This window comes from Corapipo altera, unplaced genomic scaffold (genome assembly GCF_003945725.1).
Source record: "Corapipo altera isolate COAL_440 unplaced genomic scaffold, ASM394572v1 201, whole genome shotgun sequence".
NCBI classification, from domain to species: Eukaryota; Metazoa; Chordata; class Aves; order Passeriformes; family Pipridae; genus Corapipo; species Corapipo altera.
In genome coordinates, this window is record NW_020884940.1 from 1393377 (window position 1) to 1421113 (window position 27737).

The 27737-nt window shown below is 58.9% G+C and overlaps 3 protein-coding genes across 4 annotated transcripts; 1 reads left to right on the forward strand and 2 right to left on the reverse strand.

Moving 5' to 3' along the window:
- The first annotated feature begins 8042 nt into the window (after positions 1-8042).
- Positions 8043-11574, forward strand: HPCA (hippocalcin). Of its 2 annotated transcripts, none has more exons than XM_027661315.1 (4): positions 8043-8098; positions 9559-10019; positions 10574-10679; positions 10931-11574. In XM_027661315.1, the coding sequence occupies exons 2-4, from the start codon at positions 9642-9644 to the stop codon at positions 11026-11028; spliced, it is 582 nt and encodes a 193-aa protein (XP_027517116.1). In that variant the 5' UTR covers positions 8043-8098; positions 9559-9641; the 3' UTR covers positions 11029-11574. The 2 variants fall into 2 exon arrangements, with proteins under 2 accessions (XP_027517116.1, XP_027517117.1); XM_027661316.1 differs by having other exon boundaries at positions 8052-8098; positions 9564-10019.
- A 269-nt stretch (positions 11575-11843) lies between these two features.
- On the reverse strand, positions 11844-13887 carry TMEM54 (transmembrane protein 54). The gene is made up of 6 exons (XM_027661317.1): positions 13875-13887; positions 13129-13322; positions 12674-12733; positions 12308-12496; positions 12092-12226; positions 11844-11936 (listed from the first exon to the last, which is right to left on the reverse strand). The coding sequence occupies exons 1-6, from the start codon at positions 13885-13887 to the stop codon at positions 11844-11846; spliced, it is 684 nt and encodes a 227-aa protein (XP_027517118.1).
- A 1155-nt stretch (positions 13888-15042) lies between these two features.
- RNF19B (ring finger protein 19B) lies at positions 15043-27737 on the reverse strand (the record flags this gene model as incomplete). The annotated part of the gene is made up of 9 exons (XM_027661462.1): positions 15043-15844; positions 16333-16464; positions 17450-17657; positions 17903-18043; positions 18532-18646; positions 19299-19461; positions 20658-20802; positions 22526-22731; positions 27391-27737. Coding segments are annotated over 9 exons (1932 nt in total), but the record flags the coding sequence as incomplete, so codon positions are not given.

A 27737-nucleotide genomic window follows, 5' to 3' on the forward strand; every position in this document is an offset into this window, starting at 1 on the left:
GCTCGGCAGCACCCGGCTCGGCTCGGTTCGGCACGGCACGGCACGGAACGGCTGGGCTCGACCGGGAGGCGGCCCCGCCGAGCCCCGGCTCCGCCCGCTGCAGCGCCGGGCAGCCCCGCTCCGGTCCCTCCCCCGGCCCCGGGGGCGGTGGGACGGGGGCGGCTCGGGTCCCCCTCCCGGCACGGCCCCGCTCTCTGCCTCAGTTTCCCCGTCCCGCCCCTCCCGGCCGGGGGCTGCTCGGGACACCGCGGGGAGGAGATGGGGTCCCACTCCCACCCGAGACCACCAGCGGGGACGTGTCACCGCCAGGGTGTCACCTGCGAGTCGCCAGGCTCTGAATTCCGTGATAAGAGGGTGAGATGAGCCTTTGGAATTAGCCTCCAGGTTAATCAACTGACACTCTCTGATTAACGGTCGCTAATTGATGGGAATAGAAGCCGTGACCCCAACTGCCAAATGATGGGACACCAGCTGGGGGGCCCTGCTCCGCCCCCTCTGCCGTGCCCCACAGCAATGAGGTGTCCTGCTCCTGTGAGGGGCTGGCTGTGATGGCACGGGGTTGGTGCCACCGGGCAGGGACAACAGGTTCCAGCAGGCACTGATGGGTCTGACTGAGAGCACCCGGCTCTGCTGCAGGGGGGGAGTAGGATGTTGGAACCTGTGCTGAGGGTCTGGGCAGCATCACTGACTGTCTGTCTGTCTGTCCCTACCTGCCTGGGGGTGTGGCATCAGTGGGGTCCCTATGGTTTGGTTTATGGTCCAATGGTTTCTCTCCACTCATCCATCCAGCTGGATGAAGAGGGGAGTGAATCAGGTGTGAGGGGCTCGATGTTGGCAGCCTCTGCCACCACCCACCCTCCTACAGCAGTGCTGGGGACCCTCAGGCCATGCACAGACACTGTCATGCTTGGGGGTCGCAGTGAGACACCCCAAAGCTGAGAGGTCCCCTCGTGTAGAGGAGACCCTGCAGAGCTCCAAGTGTCTCCCTCCCTCTCCAACCAAAGCTCCTTCCCAGAGAAACGACAGACACCCATTACCCAAAAAACCTCCACCAGAGCCAGGAGACAGCCCTGTCCTGCCAAACCCACACCATTCCACCCCTCTTCCCTCAGCCTGGTGGTGACAATTCCCAGCACAGTGTCTGTGTCCGTGCTCTCCATCGTGGTGCCGGGGCTGCAGCGGCTGCATCCCAGGGAAGCGCCTGTGGTGCCTCCCTTTCATCTCCTGCCTGGCAGCAGATTAAAATTTCATCACTTCAGCAGTGGAGAAGGTGCAGGGGAGGAGCAGGAGCCCCGGGCTGGCAGGGGGGAGGCTCAGTCCCTCAATGAGCTTGGTGCCCACCCCAAATCCAGCCACACGTGGCTGGGCTGGGTGAGCTCGGCCAACGGAGCAGGATTTGGGCACAGCCATGCAGGGGTGGCTGCAGGCTGGGCTGCTGCTTCCCTTGGGCTTTCCCTCACCGGAGCATGAGGTTGGGCAGCAGGCACTGCCAGGATCTGGGCTCCTGCTGGTGCTTCCTCCATGGACTGAGCACCTGGAGCAGAGCCAGAGGACCCCAGTTCTGAGGCAGGTGCAACCAAACTGGCCCCAGAAATGCAAAGCTGAGGTCTCAACAGGATGTACCTCTGTACCAACAGCAGTGAGTCTCCGCACAGGGATCTCCAAATCCCCCAGCAGCAGCGAGACAGAGGGAATTGTCACACAAATCCAGTAATTCCCAGCTTGGCTGGACCCCATCCTATGCCAACAGTGAGAGGCCCAAAACGTGGGAAGGCCAGTGTTTTGCCCCCCTTACTCTTGGCAGTTGTGAGAGGACTGGTCCCTGTCATCCCACTGCCTCCCAGGCTCCCACAGGAGGGTTTTTGATGTGTCCTGGTATTTTTCCAGAGGTTGAACAGAGACAACGCCACAATTCCTTGTTTTTTCCCTTTCCCCCTTTCCAGATAAAGGGGGAGTCGTTGCTCTTTTCCAGCCCCATGACATCTGCCATGCTCAGCAGGTGCCCTGGGACCTCACCATCACACTGACATCCCCTCCAGGGCTCAGGTCCGGGCTGCCCCTGGACCCACGGGACAGACCGTGCTGTGCAGGTCCTTTCCCCATCCCCTCCCCTTTCCCACCACTGGACAAGGCTTTTCGGGGTGTCCTGGCCCCCCTGGTCCCCTCTGGGCTCTGTGCAGTGCGGAGCTTCCTCCCCCTCCCCAGCCCATCACTATTCAAGTCACACGAGCCCATCGCGCGTCCCCGTCTGCCAATTAAGTCACAGCTCTAATTACGCACTCAGGCTCCGCAGACGCTCCTCTCTTCCCTCTCCCAACACCAGACGGACACCTGGGAGGCCGCCAGCTGTCCCCTCCTCACACCCAGCCCCTCCTGTCCCATCCCACCCTCCGTATGCTGGGCTGGGCTCTGGTAGGAGCTGAGCACAGAGACACAGCCCTGTGACACCAAAACTGTCCCTAAGTCAGTGCTGTGGGGCAGGGCCATTGCCAGGGGCCTCCTGTGCAGCCCACGAGGGAATTGGGCGTGTGCAGAGATGCACTGGATGTCCCCTAAAAGGGACAGTCCCAGTCCTGTCGTCCCCAGGGGACGATGTGGGGACAGAGTGATGGTGGCAGATCTGGGAGACCCTGTATTTCTGCTCCCCAGAAGCCCCTGGCCCCCAGAGCTGTAGCTGTGCCCCAGGATCAACTCGGTGCCCCCCCCCCCTCCCAAGCATCACCTGCACCTCCCTGTGGCACCCCAAGCTCCTGGGATGAAGGTTTCCTGCACCCCATCACAGAGACCTCCCACAGAACATCACCCATGGGGGCACCCCCTAGAAGCTGATCCAGGGTCTTGGTCCCCCCCCAACCCCTGGGGGCTCCTGTCTGGATTTGGACACCCATGAGGGGACTCTGCATGTTGGGGGGACACTGCTCTGGGGGGACTCTGCAGACTGGGGGGCCCATAAAGGCATCAGAGCCATGGGGAGGGCTGGGGGAGAGAGGTGCAGGGTTCTGGGTGGGGGGCCCTGCATGGCGGGCTGCCAGGGGGTGCTGGGCAGAAGGAGGGGTACAGGATGCTGGGGGGGGGGTGCAGGGGGTGCTGAGTAGGGTGCAGGAGGTGCTGAGGGTGGTGTGAGGTGCGGGGGGTACTGTGAAGTGTGCGAGGGGCGGGTACAGGGCAGGTAGAGTGCCAAGCTGGCACGGTGCAGGGGCTGCGGGGTCTGCAGGGGATGTGGGAAATACGGGGTGAAGAGGGTACAGGGGGTGCGGGGGGTGAGCAGGGGGGTGCGGGGGGTGCAGGGGATGCGGGTCCCCGTCCCCGCATTCCGGCGCTGCCGAAAGCCGCTGCTGCCATCTGCTGTCACCCAGGTGGGTCCGGCCCCGCTCAGCGCCGGGTGAGGCGAGGGGCACGGTCGGGACCCCACAACATCCCACCCGTGCCCCCACGAGGGGACCCGCACCCCGGCTCCGAGCGGGGTCCTGCCCCAGGGGGCGGGATGGACACGAGGGGACTGAGGTCCCTCAGCTTGGAGTCCCCCGATTCGGAGCTCCCCGGTTCAGAAGCCCCCCCAGCCCAGACCACCCCGAAACCGCTGCCCCGGTTGCCGCTACCCCCCCTCCGCGTCCCCGAGGGTCCTCGGTCACCCCGTGAGATGGGGCGAGAGGCCACGAGAGGGAGCCCCGGGCTCGCGCGTGGCCGTGGCACTGGTGGCAGCGGTGACGGGTGGTGGCACTGGTGACACTGAGAGCACTGATAGCAGTAGTGGCACTGGTGGCTCTGGTGATAATGGTGGCACTGGTGGCACTGATGGCAGTGGTGATGGCGTTTTTTCCCTCTGTTCCTTGAGAAGGGCAGGGAGACAAGGGCCAAGGCTGCGTCCAGCCCCCCTCTGGGTGCCCTCCCCCTTGTCCCAGGGACAGACCCCCCCCTTCCCACCCATTCCTGAATCAGCGGGGCTGTGACATCCCTGGGATCGTGGCATCACCTCCACGACCCTCACTCCCCGTGTTGGGGCACAGCAGGGATGAGCCACAGCCCCCAGCCAGCCCTGGGCATGGCCTGACCCCCCCAGCAGGAGGGGTCCAGCCAGGGTCCCAAACTGCTGGGCAGGATGAGCTGGGGCAGAGCCTGACCATGGGCTGTCCCCAGTACGGCCCGGGGAGCACCGTGACCCCCCCGGGCGGGATCAACTGGGACAGAGCCCGGCCGTGGGCTGTCCCTGGCTCGGGCAGGTGACAAACTCTGTGACCGTCTGGGCACGGTGACAAACTGCCTCCACGGCGGGGAAACCCTTTGAGGTCTTGCACTTGCACAGCCGCTGCCAGGGGAGGTGGCACAGAAAACCGGGCACCACGATGCCCCCAGCACCCCAACACCGCCCCTCCCACAGCCATTTCTGGAGCTGGGGACACACCTGTGCCCAAACTGCCCCCAAACACCCCCCAGCCCTGTGTGCCGGCGCTGCCGAGCACAGTGTCCAGGTGCCAACGCCCCAAGGGGACAAGGACACACGTCCCCAAGAGCCCCGACCTTGGCTGCCCGGGCGAGGTGAGCTGTACGTGCTGCAGGGCAGCACCCCGGGCGCGGCACGTGGGGACGAGGGGATTTGGGGCCGCGGGGACACGGGGATGGAGCCACCCCGTTATGAAACGTTACGAAACCTCCCCCCCCCCATCCCCGCCGTGCTCAGGCAAGATTTAGCGAGAGAGAGAGTGGCTCCTGATCCAGATGAGATCGGGCATCACAAAGGGCTTTGTATTCCAGGAAGCCTATTAGAGATTTAAATTATACAAATGGGCTTTTTACCAAAGATCCTCATTATCTGGTCGTTTGCTTTTAATCCTCGGCTCTTCCCTCAGCCCCTGCCCCATGCCCTGCTCCTCTTACCTTCCCTGTGCCCTCCCTGGGGCCATGCACAGTGTGGGGACAGGGGCAAGTTCTGGGGTCAGTGTGGGCCCATGGGGAGGGGTCTGTGGGGTATCAGACCCTGGTTGGGTTCCTCAGTACAACGAGGGGCTGAGCCTCTCTGGCTTTCCCCTCTCCCCCCCCCAGTTCATCCCAGTACCCCAGCAGGCTGCAGGGATGGTGCCTGTTGGTCTGTTTAGAACCAAACCTCCTTAGGGCACATTCACAGGACACACCTGGGCTCCTCCTGTGCCACCCTTGGCTCTGTGGGATCCCGGGAGGATGCTCCTGAGGGCACTTGGGGCTGATGAGGCTGATGCTGGACCCCAGATCACCAAGCCCTGGACACCCTGGGCACCATCGACCCCCATCAGCTTGAGGACCATATCCAGGGCCATGACAAGGCCAGAACATGCTGCCCTGCCCGCAGGGACATGGTGATGTCCCTCCCGAGGCGTCCCCTGCAGCCCCATCCCAACCTGCTCTGCTGCAGTGAAGCCTCAGGGGCTTCATGGCTGCTATGACAACGCAGGAAATTCCCACAGAAATCCCTGAGAGGAGGAGGAGGAGGAGGAGAAGGGGAAGGAGGAGGAGAAGAAGGAGAAGGAGGAAGAAGGAAGAGGAGGGGGAATCTCCCAGCCAGCACCCCACATCTCTCCCTGCCAGCTTTGGGAAGGTGTCCCAACCGTGCTTGTGGCGTTTTCAGTGTCCTCCTTGTAGCACCACAGGGTTGGGGCCAGCAGGAGCCACCCTGGGCCAGCCCTGCTCCATGCCCTGGCACCCCCAGGAGACGGTCCTGCTTCCCAAGACACGGCTGATTCCTGGCAGCACGAGCTGTGGTGCCCAGCCCCATGGCAAGGGAGGGGGCTGTGTACCATAAAACCCCAAGGTTTTGGGGTGGAGGGTGTGGGAGCCAAGGGAGGATGGGCTGGGGGTTGTTTGGCCCCAGTCCCAGGGACCCTGCAATCACTCAGTGTCTGATGTCCCTGCCTGCGCCCCCCACACCCGCATTACCCTCCCTCTCCCTCCCACAATCCGTTCCAGCACGGGGATTAGGTGGGTTTAGGGTCGGGTTTGAGTCGGAAATGGGATGCTTTCAAATCAGCCTGCGTCAGTTGGGCCTCTGTCACTCATGCCCAAGGGGATTAAAATAGATATGAGGATTATTGGAGGGGAGATGACACCCCCCACCTTGGGGGCCCCCACTCTTCCCCTGCCCTCAGCACCACAGGGTGTGGGGTGTCCAGCTCCAGCCCCCTGGGATATCTCCCTAAGGGAACAAATTTCTCCCTTTTTCTCACCTTTCTGCTCATCCCAAGTCCCCATATCCCATCCCACACCTCTCCAAACATCCTTCTTGCATAGGGTGGGAAGAGGCACCACTGCAGCAGCTTCCCATTCCCATTTCCCTTGTTTCCAGCCCAGTGCCAGTCCCAAAACACTCCTTGGGCTTGATGCTGGTGCTGCAAGAGAACCTGGACCCCACGGAGGGTTCCCAGCCTTGCACAACCACCGTCCCCTCGGGTGGGTTGGGGCACAGGCCCAGTTGCTGGAACAGAATCATGGAATCATGGAATCTTCAGTGTGGAGGGAACTGACAAGGGGATGGCAGTGCCCAGGAGGAGGCTCAGCACCCAAAGGTGCAGCTGAAAGGCAGGAAGGAGCCTGTAAAGGTCCCTGGTCCTCCAGAGTCCTCCAGCGAAAGGCAGGGCAGCAGTACCACTACAAGGCACAAAATAGGGGGGAAAAACCACAATGAGAGACCAATATTGCCTTTATTAGTAGCAATTACTCATTCCTGTGGCACATCAAGGTTCCTGTGGTGCTCAGGGCCTGGCCTGGGCCTGTTGTCAACCTGGCAGAGGTTTGGTCAAGCACTGCCCACCAGTGCTCTGAAATACACCTCTGGATTTTGGATCTTTTATCAGGACTGGTCCCTGTCTCCTGCCCTGCTTCAGATTGGCATTTTGGGCCTGGAGGTGCCAGTTTTCCCCTCCTTGACGGGCACCTGCAGCCCCTCAGCCTCACTGATCATGGAATCATCACTTAAAGTTCCACTCCCCTGCCATGGGACACCTCCCACTAGACCAAGTTGCTCCAAGCCCCGTCCAACCTGCCTTGGATACTTTCAGGGATGGGGCAGCCACACCTTCTCAGTGCCCAGCAGATTTTGGAGTGAATTATCCCCATCCTGAGTCCTTCCCCACAGCTCCCCACGCTGGAACAGCTGCCCCAGCCCCTTCCCTCTTTCCCCCAGCCCAGCGGCCGTGGGTTTAATCACTTTATGTGTGTTTGTTTGTGTAATTCCAAGGAGAGTGCCTCTTCCTCCCATCTGCCCCTGCCATCTGCTCCCCACGGCATTGTCAAGTGATCCCAGGCTTTGAAAATGGAGGGAGCTGGTGCAGGGACACGGGAAAACCTGCTGGGAACGGCACATCCTTATAGAGAGCATCTGTCTCCACTGGAGCCTTTTCCTGGTGCCAAAAGCCTCTTTGCTTCAGCCTCTGGAGTGACTGGGGAGGATTTCATACCCTCACTCGAGTCCTGGAGACACTGAACCCAAAATGTCCCTTTCTAGCCCCAAAACGCCTGGCTTGGCACCTTCTTGGGCCAGCAGAGACACAGTGTGCCCCAGTGCTCCCAGTATTCCCATTGCACCAAGACCTGCCAGTCCACCCAGGTGCTCCCAGTGCTCCCACTATCTGAAGAGCTGTCAGAGCCCCCAGTGCTCTGAGTTCTCCCAGTGTCTGAAGACCTTACAGTCCACCCAGTGCCCTCAGTGCTCCCACTGGTCCTTCCCAGTGTTCCCGTTGCCCCAAGACCTCCCAGTGCTCCCAGCGTTCCCATTCCCTGTGTTCCCAAAGCCCCCCAGCCCTTGCCAGTGCAACAGGGGTCCCCCATTTCACCCCAGACCCTCCTTGGGGGGACCAGGGGCTGCACCCCGAGCTTCCCTTCCATGGGCCGGTGTCTCGGGGGGGGGGTGTGTGCGTGGGGTCCCGGGGCGGGTGGGGGATGGTGGGGAGGGGATGCTGCGGGTGCCGCCGGTGCCCCCCGGTGCCGATGCCCCCGCTGTCAGTGCCCCCGGTGCCGGTGCCCCCGGTGCCGGTGCCCCCCCGCCGCCCAGCACTGCAGCGGGCGCTCCCGGCGGGCGCTCCCGGGCTGCGTTGGCGCACGGCGGCGGCGGCGGCGGCTGCTCTCCGGGCAGGTAGGAGGTGGTGAGGATGGGGAGAACCCGGGAGGGGACAGGCACACACGTCCTGGGGACACTGGGGAGCCGGGGAGCCCGGGGCACCCATACGGACCCAGCCCCGGGCACGTCCCTTCCCGCCGGCGGCTGCAGAGCCGCTCCCGCCCCAGGGCATCTTTCGGGGGTGTCCTGTGTCCCCCTCGGTCCCCAGCGCGCCTTTTGGGGGTGCCTGGTAATCCCCCTCCTCCGAGGGGACCTTTCCCTGGGTGTGTCCCGGCAACCCCCCTTCTCTCCGGGGTGTCCGGTTTGGGGAGAACCCCCTGTAGCCCCCCCACGCCACCGGAGAGTCTTCCCTGGGGGTGCTCAGCCACCCTGCCGGAGGTATCCGCTTTGGGGTGGTCCTTGCAGACCCTTCTCAGGGCGCTGAGCCCCCCGCGGGTTCCCCTCCCAGAGGCGGGAGCTGCCCCGAGCAGTGGGAAGGGGTCACAGACCCCCCGGGCATCGGGGGTGGGGGTCGTGCCAACCCTGGATGGACAAAACTGGGGACCCCTGAGTGGGGTGGGGTCAGATCCTCCCTCAGGCTGCTGGAGAGGGGATGGAGCAGTGGTGGGGGGTGGTGGGGAGACACTGTGGGGTCCCAGCCCCCTGTAACTGGGGGTCCAACCTTACTGGGCTGTTCCCCTTGGGGAGTCCTGTTTGCCCGGTGATCCAGAGGAATGGGGGGTTTGGAGGTGCTGAGGTCTCTCCCCACTTTGGATAAGGCAGCAGATGCTCCAGGCACTGAAGCCCCCTCTGCATCCATGAAGCCCCTGAGCCCGTTCTCTCCCACAGAGGGGTCACAACACAGCCTTGGGTACTGGTAGTGGGTCAAGGTCCTCCCAGAGCCCCCGGGGTGGGGACCTGTGGTGCGTGGCCAGGTGCTGGACACCCACCCTGCCCTCCTCGGGCCCCTCTGTGCTCCTCGGGGGTGATCCTGGCGGGATGGGGTGCGCTGGGTCCCCCCAGGGCTGTGGGGCACCCTGAGGTGGGGAGGGAGCCCCGAGCAGGGACCTGCCACCCCCAGCCTTTCCTGGGGCACCAGTGCCCGCCAGAGGCATCAAATATTAACAGAGACAGCGGAGGAGCTGAAAATAACCCTCCTCCGAGGGATCTGACCCAGATCCGACCAGCCCCAAAGCTGGGCTGGACCCAGACCCGCGGGCAACGCTCTGCCGCGGCCGAATCCAGCCCCTTCCCCTCCTCCGGGCTGCTCTGCCCTCCTGATCCCACCTATATATCACCTATATATTATGCAAATGAGCTGTAAGGGCTTATTACGCAAACGGGAGGGGGCCGGCGCTGCCCGGCGCTGGGTGGTCCCCGGGGCCGCCCCCGACGGCTCAGAGCGGCCGGCGGGGATGGAGGGGGAAGCACCGGCGTCCTCCCGGGAGTCCGGGGGCTGCCAGGCAGCACTGCCCCGTCCCTCTCCTCTCCTGTAGCACAGAGGGAACCCCGAGCCGGGCCAGGCACCTGCCCCACTCCAGCGCTCGTCCCCCCGGGGCGGCCGGCGGGTCCCAGCGGGATGGGGAAGCATAACAGCAAACTGCGCCCGGAGATGCTCCAGGACCTGCGGGAAAACACCGAGTTCTCCGACCTGGAGCTGCAGGGCTGGTACAAGGGTTTCCTGAAGGACTGTCCCTCGGGCATCCTCAACGTGGAGGAGTTCAAGAAGATCTATGCCAACTTCTTCCCCTACGGCGACGCCTCCAAGTTCGCCGAGCACGTCTTCCGCACCTTCGACACCAACGGCGACGGCACCATCGACTTCCGAGAGTTCATCATCGCCCTGAGCGTCACCTCCCGCGGGAAGCTGGAGCAGAAGCTCATGTGGGCCTTCAGCATGTACGACCTGGATGGCAACGGCTACATCAGCCGGGAGGAGATGCTGGAGATCGTGCAGGTAACGGGATCCCCCGCTGCGGCTCCTCCTGCGTGGTCCTGGGTGTCACCCCGGTGTCACGGTGGCTGTCCCCTCCCCGGGATGGGGACATGCATCCTGTGGTACCTCCAGCACAGGGCTTGGTAGTGCCTGGGATGGAGCCTGTTGCTGTCTGCAGCTGTGGCAGCAAGGATCACTCTAACCCAGAGTTCCTTCCCTGTCCTGGGGACATCCCTTTGTTACCCCTTCCCAGGACTCTTCCCATGCTTCCAGGGAGGGCTGGATAGATGGCAGCTGTCCCCAAGCACACCTGGTGGTGTTGGCAAAGGGACAGGAGATGCTCTCCTTGCCTTAACCCCAATCCCATGGCATGAGCATCAGTGGCATCTCCTCCCTGCAGAAGCATCTCCAGCCCTGGCTGAGCTGGGAGTTGAAACCCCCCCCAGCCCCATCCCATGGGAAAGGTGTTAAATGACATCACAATTCCCAGGGAAATGAAGCCCAGAGCTGTCCCTGTCTCAGGTGGGCAACGCCAGGTCCCTGCACCCACCCTCATCCCCATCTCCCTCTCCCAGGCCATCTACAAAATGGTCTCCTCCGTGATGAACATGCCTGAAGACGAATCGACCCCGGAGAAAAGAACGGAAAAAATCTTCCGACAGATGGATACTAATAACGACGGTAAATGAGAGGAGATGGAGGGGATTATGGAAAGGTCTCATGGATAAATCCGGGGGGGGTCTTAGAAGGAGCTGCACGCACGCTGATTAAATGGCTCATGTCCGTCGGTGTGGCCAGGGCAGCCGGAGGGGCTCAGGGTGCTGGGCACCCCAGGGTGCTCATCCCGGGTGGGTGGGTGTCCGTGGGATGTACTGGCAGCTCTCTGTTCCTGGGTGGTGGCCGCCAGGCTGAGCCGTGTCCCCTCCCCACAGGGAAGCTCTCGCTGGAGGAGTTCATCACAGGTGCCAAGAGCGACCCGTCCATCGTGCGCCTGCTGCAGTGTGACCCCAGCGGTGCCATGCAGTTCTGAGCCCCACGGACCCCCCACAGCCCCCCGCGGCCCCCCAAGGCACCCCCGACCCTGCAGCTGGCCACTGCCACCGTCCCTTGCCCGGCCCCCCGCGGTCCCCACCCTGTGCCCTCACAGCCCCCTCTGGGATGAGAGCTGGAGCCCGGCCGAGGCTGCAGTGAGGGGGAGCACAGGGGGATGGTCCCCGTCGCTGGGGAGGCTCCTGTGCTGGGGGGAAGGATGGAGGCAAGGTCTGCCCCGAGCAAGGATGGTCCCCCCAATGGCGGGGGGTCGGAGCAGGGGGACAGCCCAGGCCGGCAGGAAAGGCTGGCAGTGAAGCCACCGGTGCATCTCTGTCAGGTGTGGGGACACGGCCTGGCCCGGGGGACAAAGACCCGGTGGCTCGAGGACCACTCCCCTCACCCCCCCCCCCCCCGCATGCACACACTGCCACGGGCGTGGGCTGGGCCAGCCCCTTCCCCACGGCCGGCGCAGGGGTGGGAGCCGAGGAGGGGGGATGCGCTTCTGGTCTTTTAATACCTGCAGAATAAAGTTTATGTCAGTGCAGTCCGTGGTGGGAAAGGGGCCACCAACCCACAGGGGAAAGTTCTTCCTTGCAGGGTCTGGATCCAGCCCAGTTGCCCCCTCCACTGCAGCTCCAGGTGACCCAAGGCCATGGGGATGGGCTCATGTGTCCTGGCTGGCGGCGTCCAGGGGATGTGTCCATCCAATAGCTGGGCTGGGAAGAAGCTGAGTCCTGTCGTGGGGCTGTGTGGGTGCTGGGATGGGGCAGGAACGGCCAGGACTCATCCACAGGGTCATCCCTCAGGCCCTGCTCAGAGCTGGGCAGATTCCACGCTGTCCAACCTCAGCAAGCCCAGGCACTGCCTGGGGTCAGGGCTCTCCTCAGGAGCTGCCTGCAAGGAGACCTGCAAGCCAGAGAGGATGATGAAAATGAGACCAGTGGGATAAGGATGTTGGATCAGTCAGTCTTACCCTCATCCTGGAGCCCCTGAGCCCAGCCTGGCCCATCCCAGCCCTGCATGGGAGCAGGCTGGTGCTGAGCCCAGGAACCAGGGGTCACCTTCCTCCGGCGTGTCCCGCGGCAGCAGCGGCCCAGGCGGAGGAGCTCGAGGGCGAGCAGGAGGCACCGGATGCCAAAGATGATCTCCATCGACTCCAGCACAAGGGACACGGCCCAGAGGGACAGTGTGGAGCTCTGGGGGACATGGGACATCAGATCCCTGCAAATCCTCCCCATCCCCAGTGCACCCCCATCCATAACCCACTGGGCACTCACGTAGACGCGTGTGGGATCGAAGGGGCACTCAAGGGAGACCGGGGCAAGGGCGATGTTGGTGACGGCGCAGGGGGCCAGCAGTACCTGGCCCTGGTTGCCCAGGGTCAGTCCGATGGCAACAAGCAGCCCCAGCAGGCAGGACAGGCAGGCCAGGCTGCTGCAGGCGCTCAGGGTGAGAAGTGCCCATTTCTGCAGGAGGGAGAGAAGAGGCAGCAGGGCAAGGTAGGGTTGTGCACGGTCAACTGCCCACGTGTCCCTCCACGGGGACAGCCCCTGAGTGAGGGGATGTGGTGGCTGTGCCCACTCCACAGGAGGGTTGCAGCCTGCTGGGGGCTGAGTGAGGGGTGGGAGGCCAGGGGTGCTTACAAGGGTGGCGAGGGTGAGGTAGTGGGACAGCATGAGGGCAGCAATGCCACAGGAGATGGTCTGTGAGGAAGCACAGGGAGATCAGAGAGGCCCCAGCAACATTGGTCCCCTTTCCCTGCTGACATTGTCCCCGACAGCTCAACTAGCCGTTTTGGCACCACGGGGGCAGTGCTTCACCTCCCTCAGTAACAAGCCCCTGGGTGTTTAATTCCCTGGTTTTGCTCTGGAAAGGCTTGTTTGGAGCAGGGAAGGGGACACAGAGCAGGGAAGGGGACACACAGCAATCCATCCTGCATCCCACAGCAATCCATCCTGCATCCTACGTTCCTGCCCACCCTGCATCCACAGCACATCCATCCCAGATCCTCCTGCATCCCAGCTCCTGCCCAAACTGCATCCATGCCACACCCATCCCTCACCCCCACCGTGTGCCCCAGCCCTGCTGCCCGGGGTACCAGCAGGGCAGCGATGACGGAGGCGGTGTTGGCAGTGAGGTACTGCAGGGACACGGCGTCCCGGGGGGTCACCAGGAACCGCAGGACGGTGCCGTGGACGAGGGCCCCCGTGATGAAGTTGAGGTGCCCGATGATGAGGAGGATGAGGCCTGTTTTCATCAGCACCTTCTGGTGGCTGCTGGGATTGAGGTGTCCTGAGATAAGGGGAGAGGAGGGTGTGGGGTGGCCAGCACTGGGTTGTCCCTCCTGCCCTTGCACCACACTCAGCACAGGGACGGGGCATTTGGGGACAGCCCCAGAGGACGTGGCCCATGCTGGCGGGGGGATGAGGCAGGAGGTGATGTGGTGGAAGCCACTGGTAGCCCAGGTATGCAAACCACTGCTCCAGCCGGCTCTCCTGGGACCGGGGAGGTGGTGTGGGGCCAGCAGCCATTGGGGACAGAGGTCCCTGATGGGGTTGAGAAGGGCTGGGGCTCCCTGGAGTGACAAAGAAGCTCTGGGAGAGCAGCTGTCCCTGAGTGGCAGCTGCAGTGCTGGGTTCTGGCACCCGGTACTTTGAGGAGCAACTGTGGGGTTGTTCCTCCCTTGGAACCCCCCCTGAGGTTGCTCTCCTCACACACCCACCATCAGCTGGTGTTCAGCCCAGCTCCATCCCTGACCCCTTGGCTCCCTGCCCTCCCTCCCTGCCTCAGGAGGGCAGTGCTGGAGCCCTCCTGTCAGGATCACCACACCAGACCCAGACTCACCTCCTTGGCACATCTTCACTGGGCCAGGATCAGGCCATCAGAGACCCTCGATGCCCAAGGGGCCTGGCTCACCCTCAGCCCACAGGGAGACGGGTCCATCGGGGTCCAAATGCATCTGATCAGGACCAGGGTTGGGACTGGGCAGGACCAGGCAACCAGAGCCACTCACCTGCTGCACCCCACTGCTGCTCCAATTCCTGTCAGACCAGCTCCCTGGTGAACAAAGGGATAAACTCCACCTTCACCTGGATGTCCCACCCCTGCACTCCCCTTGCTGCCGAGCCAGGGGCCGTGCTGTGACATGCTGTGCCATGCCAGTACACCATGCCATGCTGTGCCAATACACCCTGTCACTCTGCCTCATCCCCTTCCCCATCCATTCCCCTCTCCCCAGCACGGTTAGGTTATTCTACCCTACAGCAATGGCAGCAGGCTGGGATCCAGCCAGGCAGGTCCAAGGCCAGGGGCTGAGGGTCTGGGAAGAGGCAGCCCCTCAGGCTGGGACACTGCCAGATCATGGGGCACTGGCCAACACTGCCAGGTACCAGGGACTGACCTGCAGAGAGAGGGCAAAGCAGTGGGGTCAGGGCAGGTGGTGACTTCCCAGAGGGTGACTCAGAGGAACCAGTCTGGTGGCCATCGCCCTCATGAAGCTTCCAGGGAAGTTACTGATAGCAGGAGACAGGGAGAGGGATGGGGACAAGGGCTTGCTGAGGTGGCTGCAGGAAGAGCACTCTGCTCACACCAGGGAGGTGCTGTGGGGACCCTCCCTCGCTGGTGGGACACCCTCACTAATCTCTCTGCAAAGCTTGTTGCAGACACGAGGCATCAACAGCTTAATTACAGGGACAACCCTGCTTCCTGGGAGCAGTCTGGGGAAGGGCCTGGTGCAGGCAGAGGATCAAAAACAGTATCCCCAATATCCCACCTGAGTTATCACTCTCAGCCTCCTCAGCTCCCATACATGCAGCTGTGCTGGGAATTTGGCTTTAGTCCCCATCTTTCCCCTCCTTTACCCTGTATCCAGCCCTGCTGCATATGGAGAGGGAGAAGAGAGAATTCTCCTCTTCCCAAGCCTTTGGGAACAATGTTCACTAATGCCTGAGCCAAGGGCAAAGGCAGCTGGAGGATTTCCCCATAGCTTTGGAAAGGATGAGACGGACGCAAGTCGAATGACAACCAGAGTCTTTATTTATTCCAAGAGTCCCTTAGGATGGTTGCAGACATACAGACACACGTACATATTTACACTCTTACACACCTCACAGACTTTGAACCAATAAATTAAAACAAAAAGACGGCAGGGGATTTCTTTTTTTGTTTGTTTGTGGTTTTTTTCCTCCTTTCCTTTCCTTTTTATGTCACGTAAGAAACAGCAACTTCCCGAGGCGAGGCTGGGGAACCAGCTGGAGAATGGCAAACAGGAGCCAACAGGGACACAAGCCCGGCCCAAGAGACGCAGTGACAGCGGGTGTGCTGCCAGCAGGAGGACACGTCACACTCTGGCCTCGATGCACTCCAGTTGGACCATTTCATCCAGCCGGCAGCCCTCGGCTTGGGCACAGTGGCTCAGGTGGGCACTTGGGCTCTCGGCACCTCTAGCTTTGGGGGTCTGTGGGCAGCCTGCTGCAGTCTGAGAGTGGGGGGAGTCGCACTCGTCCGAGGTAATGTCCGGCACGTCGTCCGACTGGCTGTCGGAGCTCTCCAGGTCGCTCCGTATGCTCTCGGGCTGGGCCAGGGTGATGTCCCAGGTCTGGCTGGCAATGCAGTCCTTTTGCTCACAGTTTTGGTGTTTGCACGTCTGCTCCTGCTCACCGTCCTCTTCCTCCTCCTCCTCCTCCTCCTCTTCCTCATTCTCTGCCATTTGGGTGTGGACATGCAGAGAGTCCTCTGTGCTGCTGCCGCTGGCCAGCTGGTAGTGACTGGGTTTGGCTTCGATGTCCACCTGGATCTCCATGTTATTGCACTCCCTGCAGGAACAAGCACCCTGGCATTACTGGGAACGGTTACTGGGTTCAACCGGGCACTGCTGGGCACTGCACCAACTGAACTGGGAGGATCACACTTCCCAAACATGAGCCAGATGCTGCTCATCACCCCTTGGCATGAGAGGAACAACAACACTCGCTGCTCTTGAGTTCTCCCAAAAGCAGCCAAGATCTGAGCCAGGAGCTGAGCTGGGAAAGCTCCAGAGTCCCCACGAGCTGCCAGGAACAGACCTTGAGGGTGCTGGGATGCAGATCCCCTCCTCAGGCTCCACACCACACACGGAGGCTGCTCCCAAATTGTCCCCAGTCCTCCTCCTGTGCCAGCAAAAGGACTGATCCGCTTGCCAGCGGCAGAAGAGCAGCCTGGTGCAACTACAGTCATCCCACCACCCACAGCAGAGCTCACAGAGCACAGATTTTTCCAGGACACCCACTACCAGTGCTCTTCTCACCATTCCATGTCCTCCTACCTGTCCTGGGGGTTGTAGGAGCTGATGATGGAACCAGCCATGGCTCGAGTGCTGGCGTTGTCACTGATCGCCCCCAAACTGACCGAGTCTTTGGGGAAAATCTCCTTCTGGACATCTGCCTGAACTTCCAGCCTGCAGGAAAGAGAAGGATTCCTTAGAAATGCTTTAGACATCCCTGAGGAGCACTAATCAGTCACTGCTCTTCACAGGAAAGCGAGAGGCCCTACGTGCTGGCACAGCTCAGTATGACAGAGCTTAACCCCAATGGCTCCTTTCACATACAGTCTCATTTTTGGCTCCATTTAGGCAAATTCATTCTTGTTTTCCATGACGAAGGTAAAGCAGTGTTTACCTCCATGACTCACACAATTCCTGAGAAGAACTGATTTCCACGGATCTCGCGCAGAGCCATGATTACATCCTGGCTGCCATATCAACACGTGTCTCTAATTACCCAGCAAACTGACTCACAGGCAGGTTTGGAGGGAAACTGCAGTGTAACCTCCTGACTTGGAAAGCAGTGGCACCCTTTGCACTGGAGAACAGGAAGCATCAAAGCCTCCAGGCTGGGATAAGAGGAGCGGAATAGCTCTAAGCAGGTCACGCAGGCACCTCTGCGCTATTCCAAATTAACCTGAAGCAGCAGCTCTGCAATTTTAGGGAGCTCAGTAGGGACAGAAACTCATCTTCTGTCCTCCTTGCCAGAACCAGCCCGGCACTGGGTCCAGAAGTAGCCTGACCACAGAATCATGGAATGGTTTGGGATGGAAGGGACCTTAAAGATTATGTAGTTCCAACCCCCTGCCATGAGCAGGGATGCCTTCCACTAGACCAGGTTTCTCCAAGCCCTGTCTGGCCTGGTTTTGAACACTTCCAGGGATGGGGAATCCACAATCTCTCTGGGTAGCCTGTGCCAGAGCCACACCCTGGGTCCCTGGTCACCCTGGGTGATCTGCTGGGACTGGTTAGTCTACAACAGACCAAGATGCAAAAGTCCTAGGACATAACTAGGTCAAAGCACGACCACTCACAGTCCTGGAGAGCTCCACAGAATAAACCTGCTCAACCAACACAGCCCTTGGGACCCTCTGTGTTTTCCCCAGCAATCCAATTTTACCTGCTGTACTTCCCCTTGCTCCCTGAGAGGACCCCCCCGCTCAGGGTGCCCCCGGAGAGGGCAGCAAAGCTGGCTGTCTCACTGTAGTTGCCCTGCATGACACTGAGCCCATCCGTGGGGCTGCCACTGGTGCTCAGGACGCTGGTCAGCCCCTCGATGCTGCTCTCACCAATGCTGGGGTTCTTCAGGGCTCTCCAGGCATCAGCCACTGCAGGGGAGGAGAGCACAGGGGTGGGAATCAGCAAGGGAAGTGATGTCTCATCCCAGGCAGCCTCCCAGCCTTGAGCAGGGCTGAGATTTTGCTTTGAGAGCAGCACACCTGATCGTGGTAAGGCTGAAGCAAATACCTGCTTCCAGACAGGCCCAGGTGAAAACAGATGTTCAGATTTGGGAAACATCACGACCCCCGACCATTTCATTACAACCCCTCCCCTTCCCCAGTCACCACGTTACCTGTGATGGGTCCATCATCTTCATCAAACTCGATTTTCACCCCCTTTCCATTGGCTGTGCTGACCCCACAGCCACCGCCCCGGCACAGCGAGATGGGCACGACGCCGTAGACATAGGCCAGCATGATGGGGACCCCAATACCTGGAGGGGAGCATGGGCTGGGTTAAGAGGAGCTCAAGGCTGAGCTGTGTTGGGTAGACAGTAAGGATTTTTTGGGGTAGGGACTCTCTCAGTTGTGTTTATGGTGCTTTTGAGAAGTTCTAGTTCACAATTTCGCAGACAGACAGAGAAGGAGCCCTTTGTTGGTGCAGAATGGGGGAACCCCAAGAGCACTGAACCCCTGAGACACTGGCCACCAAACCAGTCCATGAGTGAGGGACAGCTCTGTGTGTCCAGGGACACCAGGATGGGCTGTGGCACAGGCAGCTGGTGCTCCAGACAAGCCCTGTGCTGGCTCCAGGCCACCTCGAGCACATCAGGACCGTGCAGACAGAGGGTTGTGCCCAAACCCACACACAGCAGCACTCTGCAAACTGCCTTTGGCCACCCCCAGTGCACAGGGCTGGGCTACCCACTTGCCTTGGTGGCTACTAGCCCACCAGAAGGGACAGGGACTGGAGCCCACTTACCAACACTGACAGCAGCGATGACTGGAGAGGCAATGACAGACAAGGTGACCCCTCCAGTGATGGCCAAGTTCCTCTTGTGCTTAGAGGTTTTCTTCCCCTCATACCTGCTGTGGATCTGATGGAAGGAGAAGCACCAGGTGAGAACAGCCTGGCCATGAGCAAACACCCAGAGGACATCAGTATCTGATTTTACAGCCTTGCCAGCTGTGTGAGCCCTTAAAGAACCTCATCTCCTCACAGATCTCCTCACAGACCAGACCCAGTGGGAGGGTCTGTGCTTAAGAAAAAGAAGCAGTTACAAGTACAGTGCTGATGTGCCAGTTCTTCCCTCTCAACATCTCTTTATCAGCACAGACACACACAGCAGCATCACACAGTTGGAGGCAGCAGGTCAGCACCAAAACACGAGTGATTTAAGCATGGCAAGGTGTGATGCTCGGGGTCCAACCACTGTCCCACAGAGCCCAACATCACAGGACGGGCTCAAAAGGGACCAGGTTTCTCCTGGGGTGCTCCTGGGTTAAAGCAGAGGCACAAGAGCACTGCAAAATGCATTTGGGAGGACATGAGCCTGAAGGGCTATGAGGGCTTATCAGCCACCACCCTCCCTCTGCCCACACAAAGCCCAGGAGATAAGACAAGCTTTAGAAAAGACAACTGAATTTTGCTTCTGTTGCAAGATCCACCCTTCATATCAGCTCTAAATTCCTGGTCGGATGCCTCGAGCACAGGGAACACCCCCAAACCCTTCTGCTCCCCACACTTACCTTCCTCCCCACGTACACAGGGATGCCAATGACCATGGCAGGAATGGCAATGCCAGCAATGAGGGAAATGCCCACAGGAGCCCCGATCAACGTGCCCAGCTGCCAGAGAATCTTCTTTTTACGACTCCATGGCTTTTTGCCCCAGAATGTACAGCCAGAGGGGCTTCGTGGGAGGGAAAAAAAATGATGTTAACATGCCAGCAATTCCTAAATGTTCCCAAGAACCCCAAGTTCAACTTCCACATAAATAAAACCCAAAACTTAGAAAGTGGGTAGACAACACAAAAGAGGTTTCTCTCTTCCCCCCCATCAAGATTAATTTTTCATCAAGGTGATTATCAATCACATTACTGGGTCTTTGTTTAACATCCAGTAGACCAAGAGTTCTCAAAAGTATAGTAGCAGGAGCTTTTTTTTTTTTTGGTGTGGAAGAGCATGCCACTGTAAAATGGGAACAAAGTTCAGCTCTTTGGGTCAGAAAGAAGACAATTAGAGAGACTGACTGCAGAGGCAAGAGGGAGAAAGCCCAGCACACACAGCAAACCCCTGCAAACAGCCCCGGATGGGCACATGCTGCCCCAGCAGCAGGAATCATAGAATCATAGAATCAGCTGGGTTGGAAGGGACCTCTGAGATCATCCAGCCCAACCCTTGATCCAACCCCGCTGTGGTTCCCAGCCCATGGCACTGATGCCACATCCAGTCCTATCTTAAAAACCTCCAGGGATGGAGAATCCACCCCTTCCCTGGGCAGCCCATTCCAATGGCTGAGCACCCTCTGTAAAGAAATTCTTCCTAATATCCAACCTAAACCTCCCCTGGCACAGCTGAAGACCGACTCCTCTTGTCTTGCTGATGGTTGCCTGGGAAAAGAGACCAACCCTCCCTGGCTCCCCCCTCCTGTCAGGGAGTTGCAGAGAGTGAGGAGGTCTCCCCTGAGCCTCCTCTTCTCCAGGCTGAACAGCCCCAGCTCCCTCAGCCTCTCCTCACAGCACTTGTGCTCCAGTCCCTTCCCCAGCCTCGTTGCTCTCCTCTGGACCTGCTCCAGCCCCTCAATGTCCTTCCTGAGCTGAGGGGCCCAGAACTGGACACAGCACTCCAGGGGTGGTCTCACCAGTGCTGAGTCCAGGGGAAGAATCACTTCCCTGGCCCTGTTGGCCACACTGTTCCTGATCCAGGCCAGGATCCATTGGCCTTCTTGTCCACCTGGGCACACTCTGGCTCCTGTTCAGCTTCCTGTCCATCCAAACTCCCAGCTCCCTTCCTGCCTGGCTGCTCTCCAGCCACTCTGTCCCGAGCCTGTAGCACCGCACAGGGTACAGACCGGGGAACCCCAGTGTGCTGCTCCCCACTCCTCACCTGAGGTAATGCAGATCTGAGATCTCCTTCATGCAGAGCCAGCAGAACTCGCAGCCACACACAGCACACGTCATGTGGTTGCAGCTCCCGTCGTTCATCTTGATGATGTAGGCGCTGCAGCGCGGGCACGGCTTGATGTCGTCGGCTGCGGGGAGGAAGCACGGGATGGAGTTGGAACCTCTGCTGTGAGCATGAGGGAATCCACGAGGGGAATCTTGGCACGGGATGAAACCCCCCTGTTTTCTGGGCGTGCAGAACACCTTTGCTGACCGCAGGGGAAGTGGGGGTGTTGTGTCTTTAGTTTATCTTCAGAGCGAGATGGTAACATCGATGAGAGACCCCACCAGAGCCTGGGCAGCAGGGATTGCTGAGAGCAACAGCCACTTTAAAAACTTATTCTAACCTTGAACAGAATGTACTCCAGGACATGCTTAAGTGCTGGGAACAAGTCATACCTGCCCTGTGCTAGCCAAGGCAACAGCATAAGAACGAGCCATGACTGAATTGCTCCACTGAGATGATTCATGGGCCAAGAACAACAGAACAACTGGGAGAACAGGCATTGGAAAAATACCAAACCCAGCCTTCTAGGGCAGCCAAAAGGGAACTGGGGTCTGCAGCAGAGGCTGCCCAGGCCCCAGTTTGCTGCTGGCAGAGTGGGATAAGGGTCTTTCATCTCTTCCTTAATTCAGGAGTCATCTGATCATGGTTATGCAATGGCTGTGCTGTGGTTCAGGGCTTTGCTGGCCCCTGCGACGCTCAGCAAGATGAAATCCAGCTGCTGAGACCAGCTCACACCTTATTAATCACCACACTGGATCCAGCAGAACAGGGTGAGGAAAAACCACTGTCTCAAAAACCTCCCTTTCCGTGGCTAAGTGCCCTTCCTGGCAGGGATCTCTTTAACAGGGTGAAAAAACTCAGAAACTGGTTTTGTTGTTTTTTGTTTTTTTTTACTGGCTGGTTTGTACCAGAGACTGTGGCAGTCTCTGCTGTCCATTATCAGGGCTTTCTAACTGGGACATGTCGAACCTCAACATACCACTAAGCCACCTCTGAACCACCCATGACAGCTCCACACTAAGTGAATTAACATTTAAACTCCTGTCATAGAAGGAAAACCAGGGTGTTTTGTTTGGGGGTAGGGCAGGGTTTTACAAAATGGCCTCACTGCCCACTTCCAGAGTCAATACAGTTATTTTTAAGGAACACAAACTCAGCAGACACAGCAGCTCCTACCAGGCAGTGTAGGAGTCTGTGGGTTGGTATTTTTTTTGGTACCTGACATTACTAACACCTAACAGCGCACAGAGCAAGGCTCCCCACACTCAGCTGGGCATGAATGCTGCTCTTCATGACCACAGCAGGTAAATTTGAAGCTGCAAGGGTAAAAAGTGCCTGTTTGTTCAGGGTTTAGATCAGCAAAAAGCAAGAACATCCAAGATCAAAAGAGCCACAAGCAGAGCTGGGGCGGATGAGGGGAACTGCTGTCACACAGAAGGACCCAAAGCACATCATCACCTTCTGATCTGTTCAGTGCTCTTGGAGGAGCCCAGACACGTCCTAACACACAGGAGAAGGGGAAATGACTCTGGGTTTCACAGCTGCTCTCACAGTGGCAGCTGTAGACCCTCAGCTGTGCCACACAGGGCACTTATACCCCACTGCTTGGAGGGGAGGGGGGTTTACACAGAGGGGGCTCTTCCTCAGCTTCACACACACAGCTGCAGCACTGAGTAACCAAAAAAAAAAAAATCAGTGGTGTGATTCTTGGGGCTGTGCTGTGCAGGGCAAGGAGCTGGGATTCAATGACCCCAGTGGGTCCCTCCCAGCTGAGGATACTCTAAGGAAAACACGTGAATCCATACCCGGCCCGGATTCCTGTCCGTAGCTGAGGCCCGACGTGTGCTTGGTCCGTACCCGCAGGGTCTGTGCCCGCTGCTGGCGGGCCATGTCGCAGGTTTGGTTGGGGTGCCATATCTGTTTGCAGTGGTAGCAGAACTCTGTCTGGCAGCCGTCCCTCTCGCAGGTCAGCTTGGGGCAGCTGGCACAGCCGTAGGCAATAACCGCGTAACTGCAGGGGGAACACGCCCGGGGGCATTAGTGAAAGGCAAAGTTATCAAGCCAGAGCCCAGTGATCCTTTTAATTCAGGGTGCCCAGGCTGTGGCTGCCTGAGCTGCTCTGCTCAGAGCAGCTGGTTGAAGAGCTGCTGCCAAGACAGGTGTGCCTGGTACCCCCAGAACCCACGGCAGGTCACCCAGAGCCCCCAGTCAGCCCACCCCACCTCTCCCACCTCATTTCTGATCACTGGTACAGCAGCCTCCACGCCAGACACATTCCTGCTCTCTCCAGCCCTGTGGCTTGCACTGCAGGGCCTGAAATTAAGCAGTGCTAATTGGGTTACTCGGGGCAGAGGCCTTGCACACAGCCAGCCTGTGAGGCTGAGTTCTCTCCTCAGTAACTGCTGGCAGTTCCCACGGGCAATTCACACAGACAAGATCTGTGCACGGTGTGCCCAGCTAACTCCTTGCTCCTTCTGCCAACTCAGGCTCCTAGGACAGGCTCAGGCTGCTCTTTCCAGGCACACCCCCACCCCCCAGTTCCTTAGGACAGGTATATGGGTGGATGCTGTGTGGTCTGGAGGAGTCTAAGAAAGCTGAGGTTATCTGGGCACTTCTATTAACTGCATGATTCTAAAAAAGTGGAATAACGGGGGATTCCATGTGTAGCTATGCCAAGAAGCAAGCTCCTGTTGATCTCCACAGAATTTCCTTTTCCAGAGAGTGCTGAAGAACAACACCCTGCCTCTGGAATAAGCCAAAATTTGAGTAAAACCAACCGAGAGTGCGAGACAGAGAGGCCAGGTTCAACCAGCTCACTTCTGATAGTAGTGTGACACTTCCAGGAGGAAGTGCCCTGTGTACACACAAGTCTAAGCAGCATCACCAAGCACTGTTAGAGAAATCTGACTAACACAGTCATTGGGGATGAGACTGTTTCCATTGGCAGGGGCTGACATGAGCAATTCCAGAAGTGCCTACCCAGCTCTGCGACACCCTTATGGCAAAAGGGTATTTTTGTTGCTCGTCCTCAGTATTTTTGTTGGTGGTCAGAGGGAATAACTCCTATTTAAGGCTTTATATTTAGAGCTCGTGTAGCTCAAGTTGTATTGCCTCTTCTCAGAGGCAGCGGCGTGAGAACCGCTGAATGTGTCATACCACAATGATTCACATTCCGTGGGAGTTTGAGCAACTTCATCCTGCCAGGCTACGACAGAGTCGCCAAAGAAACAACATCTCGGGGCCAGGAGGCACGACTGCAGGGCCTACGTGTGCAGCAACACACCTGCACCTGAGCCCAGTGCTGGAGGAGAGACAGGAAAGCCTCATCCTTGCAAGTGGTCAGGGCTTGGAGCAACCTGGTCTAGTGCAAGGTGTCCCTGCCCATGGTAGGGGGTGGGATAAGATGATCTTTAAGGTCCCTTTCAACCCAAACCATTCTGTATTGCCCAGGGGTTTGGGAGGGACAAACTCAACCCCTATGCATCTTGTCTAAGGAGTATCCCACTAAACATCCTCACCCTGCCACTATGCTACAGCCAAAGACCTTGGCAAAACAAAAAGGAAAAGCTTCATCTACCCAGCTGTGTTGTGACACTGCTATTTCAAACCATAACTAGGCTAGGAGAGCTCAGTGTAATATATTAAGCAACCCCATATTCCAAATTAACTCCTCACTCAAAACGCTGGGTTTTTTTAAACACTTGAGAAATTAAAATCATCATCATTTATATTTTATTGCTAGAGCTGAAATGACAAATATCATGAACAAGCCCACAGCTGTGGAGAGACAAGCTACACAACTGTCTGTTGGGAAAAGAAATAACACAGCTCCAAGTCAAGGTCAACTAGAAAGTGGGTTTTGAAGGGCTATGCCTGGGAATAGTTATGGCACTGGATGGCCAGTGCATTCCCCTCTTCCCCTGACCTCTGACACATTGCTGACTTAAACAGCCATTTCCAGGTCCAATCCCAGCAGATGAAAAGGGAAACTGAGTTTTCCCCAACGAGTGTCTCCCTGAGACCCCAGGAATCACACAGCTCTGCTTCCAGCCCACGCCTTGGATGGCCACGAGTTGCCTCCCTCCCTCCTCCTGCTCATTCACAGAGCTCAGCCTACACAGCTCCGTTCCTCTAAAGGTCCTGTTATTCTCCCAGGCTTTTGGGAAGGATGCAGTGTGACAAACACTAGACAGTGATACCACCTGACTGTAGCAAGGGGAAAAACCGAAGCCGCAAAACACAGAAAATGATTTGTTTTGCGATTGATGGCGCATCAATTGACCGGAGTTTCCATGGCAACACGCGCCGGTGTTGTGTTGGTCCTCCTCCTCCTCCCCTTCCCCGCAGCACAGCCAGGCTCTTCCATTTAAAGAGGAATTTAAAGAAAAGACTGTGGCGTGTGAGGAAGGCACCGGACGCTGCGTGTCACATGCCCAGGGTCGTGTCTGCCATCGCCCCGCAGCCCCCTGATGCCACCACCTTGGTGGGGGTGACACCCAGGGCCAAGCATGGCCATACCCCAGCCCTACACACCTTGGCAGGGGTGACACCCAGTGCCAGCCACGGTCGTGCCCCCAGCCCTAGGCTCCTGCTCTGGCTCTGTACTCCAGCACTACTACAGCGGGGAAAGCCCACTGTAAATAATTCATACCCTGATTTTACATAAGCACAGCCACACAAGCTCTGCTGGGAAGAATGAATAGGGTGATTAATTCTTCTCCCCGCCGGAGGGCTGGTTCCAACAGCCTTTGTGTGAGCGCCACAGACACACCAGCAGCACTGGTCCACGAGGCTGCCTGGTCTCCAACAGCCCCAGGGTCGCTTCTTGCTGCTCTGGGCAGCAGGGAGGAGGATGCTGTGCGTGTCACCTGGCTCATCCTGCTCACTGACTAACCAGGGAGGAGGCTTTTGCTCGCAGAAAGAGCCGCCTGTGACACCGGTCTGCCCAAAACCCCTCAAAGCAACGGCTGGGTTGCTGTGACAGAGGCAACGCCCTCCGGGCCGTGTTGGAGCTGGCTCCTTCCACCCAGCCAGCCTGGGTGACGTCGGCTGTTTGTACACCTTATCCTGAGCACAGATAATATCACAGCAGTCAAGGAGCTGAGATTCGGCGAGCAGGAACCGGATTTTCTGTAGCTGGTTAACAGCAGGGACATTCCCTCTGTGGCAGCACAACCAGCTCTCATCTCTCTGATCTTATCCCCAGTGCTGGTGATATATCAAGATCTCACACTTGATTTGGCTCCAGAAAGGAGCAAAGCTGTTGTTTGCCTTTAATTTCACCCTCTGAAGGAACAAGCCCTTATACAGGATGCTCAGAGGCCGTGAAATGGGTAACCTGAGCCAGGTTCACTGATTTGCATAGGATGCCTATTACAATGCTTTGATTAAATCTTCACAACCCTCCCACCACCTTTTCCATTCTGACTACTAGGTCAGACTTTCCTTTCATGTCCTTGCTACTCAGAATTGCCATCCAGGCTGAATTCTAGCTAAACTTCACAGCACTTCTCTTAAGTTTCCCAAACAAAGCCCTTTTCCAGGCAGCTTTGGCTTACGCTCAAACAGAAACCAACAGAGTTCGTTGGAAGGAAAATGGAAGAGAAAATGAAAGCAACACACTCATAACTACACAGTCATCACAGTTGGCTGGGCTGACTTCTGGACAGACAGACATTTCCTCACTTAGGCAACGGATAGTGAGTCAACATCACTCCTCTCTGCCATGTATTCAACGTCCTCACTGGGAAATAGTGACTGTTTACAGTTCCTTCTTCCCCACCGTGACGGTCAGTGTGTCCCCATGCACTGTCCCCATGGCTCACAGCGAAACACGCAGCTGGGAAACTCCACGCTTCCCATTTGTGCAGAAAAAAAAGGCTTCTGTTAAATTAGGGAAACGATGGCTCAGCTAAAACCCCCTTCAAATCCTGTCACTCATGCCCGATCTGCCTGTATTTCCACAATCCCCAAGGTCACATCCTGGAGCCCTAGTGAGGTAACAGGGATAGATGGAGTTTCATTTTGGTACCCAAGGCCCATCAGCTGTCCTGAACAGACTGCTGACAAGCAAAGAACGTCTGCACTGAGGGCTCTTTGTGGGACTCAGTAGAACAGAAGTGTGTACGGGCAGCAGCACCCCACTGGGGTTGATCCACCCCTCCCTTTGCTGTCCTGGGAGCCAGGTGGGGACAGGCAGCATTTCAGCAGGACAGCAGGTCCCAGGGCCATCCCATCTGGGATGCCATCCCCGGGACTTGCTGGGGAAAGGTGGCATCCCACTGGGGCAGTGGGATCACCCAGCTGTCCCAGGATGTGCTGGGGAAAGGCAGCATCCCGCTGGGGCAGTGGGATCACCCAGCTGTCCCAGGACGTGTTGGGGACAGGCAGCACCCCTCCAGGGCGGGGAGTCTCCTTTCCCCAAGACGTCCCAGTATGGATGGATGGGGCACCACCCTATGGGACAGCAGATCCTCCCATCCCCATGCTCTACCAGGATGGACAGGACAGCACCCTACAGGGACAGTGGGTTTCCCCCTCCTCAGTCTGTCCCAGGGCAGAGGGATGGGGCAGCATCCTACGGGCACCGCAGGTCCCCCCTCCCCAAGCTGTCCCAGCACGGAGGGGCAGCACCCACCCCACCGCCATCCCGCGTGCCCCCCGCACTCACCCGCAGTCGGGGGCCGGGCACCAGCGGCAGTCGGGGTCGGCGGCGAGGCATCGGCGCAGCATGAACTCCTCGTACTTGGCGACGAGGTGCGGGGAGTCGTGCAGGAGGCGGCGGATGTCGGCGGGGTTGAGGCGCTCGCTGCACTCGGGGCAGCAGATGTTGACGCGGGACTCGGTGATCTCGATGCGCAGGTACTGCCGCAGGCAGGCCCCGCACGACCGGTGCGGGCACGACAGCAGGCGCGGGGCGTTCTCCGCCGGCTGCCGCACCAGGCACAGCGGGCACTCCAGCTCCTCCTCGCCCTCCGGGACCACCGGCGCCTCCTCGGGGGGCGGCGGCGGCGGCGG

Coding starts and splice junctions, on each gene's coding strand:
- HPCA (XM_027661315.1), top strand. CDS start 9,642: ATGGGGAAGCATAACAGCAAACTGCGCCCGGAGATGCTCCAGGACCTG. Junction 10,020..10,573: donor AGATGCTGGAGATCGTGCAG/GTAACGGGATCC, acceptor TCCCTCTCCCAG/GCCATCTACAAAATGGTCTC. Junction 10,680..10,930: donor GATGGATACTAATAACGACG/GTAAATGAGAGG, acceptor CCCTCCCCACAG/GGAAGCTCTCGCTGGAGGAG.
- TMEM54 (XM_027661317.1), bottom strand. Junction 12,734..13,128: donor CCGTCATCGCTGCCCTGCTG/GTACCCCGGGCA, acceptor GCTTCCTCACAG/ACCATCTCCTGTGGCATTGC. Junction 12,497..12,673: donor ACCTCACCCTCGCCACCCTT/GTAAGCACCCCT, acceptor TCCCTCCTGCAG/AAATGGGCACTTCTCACCCT.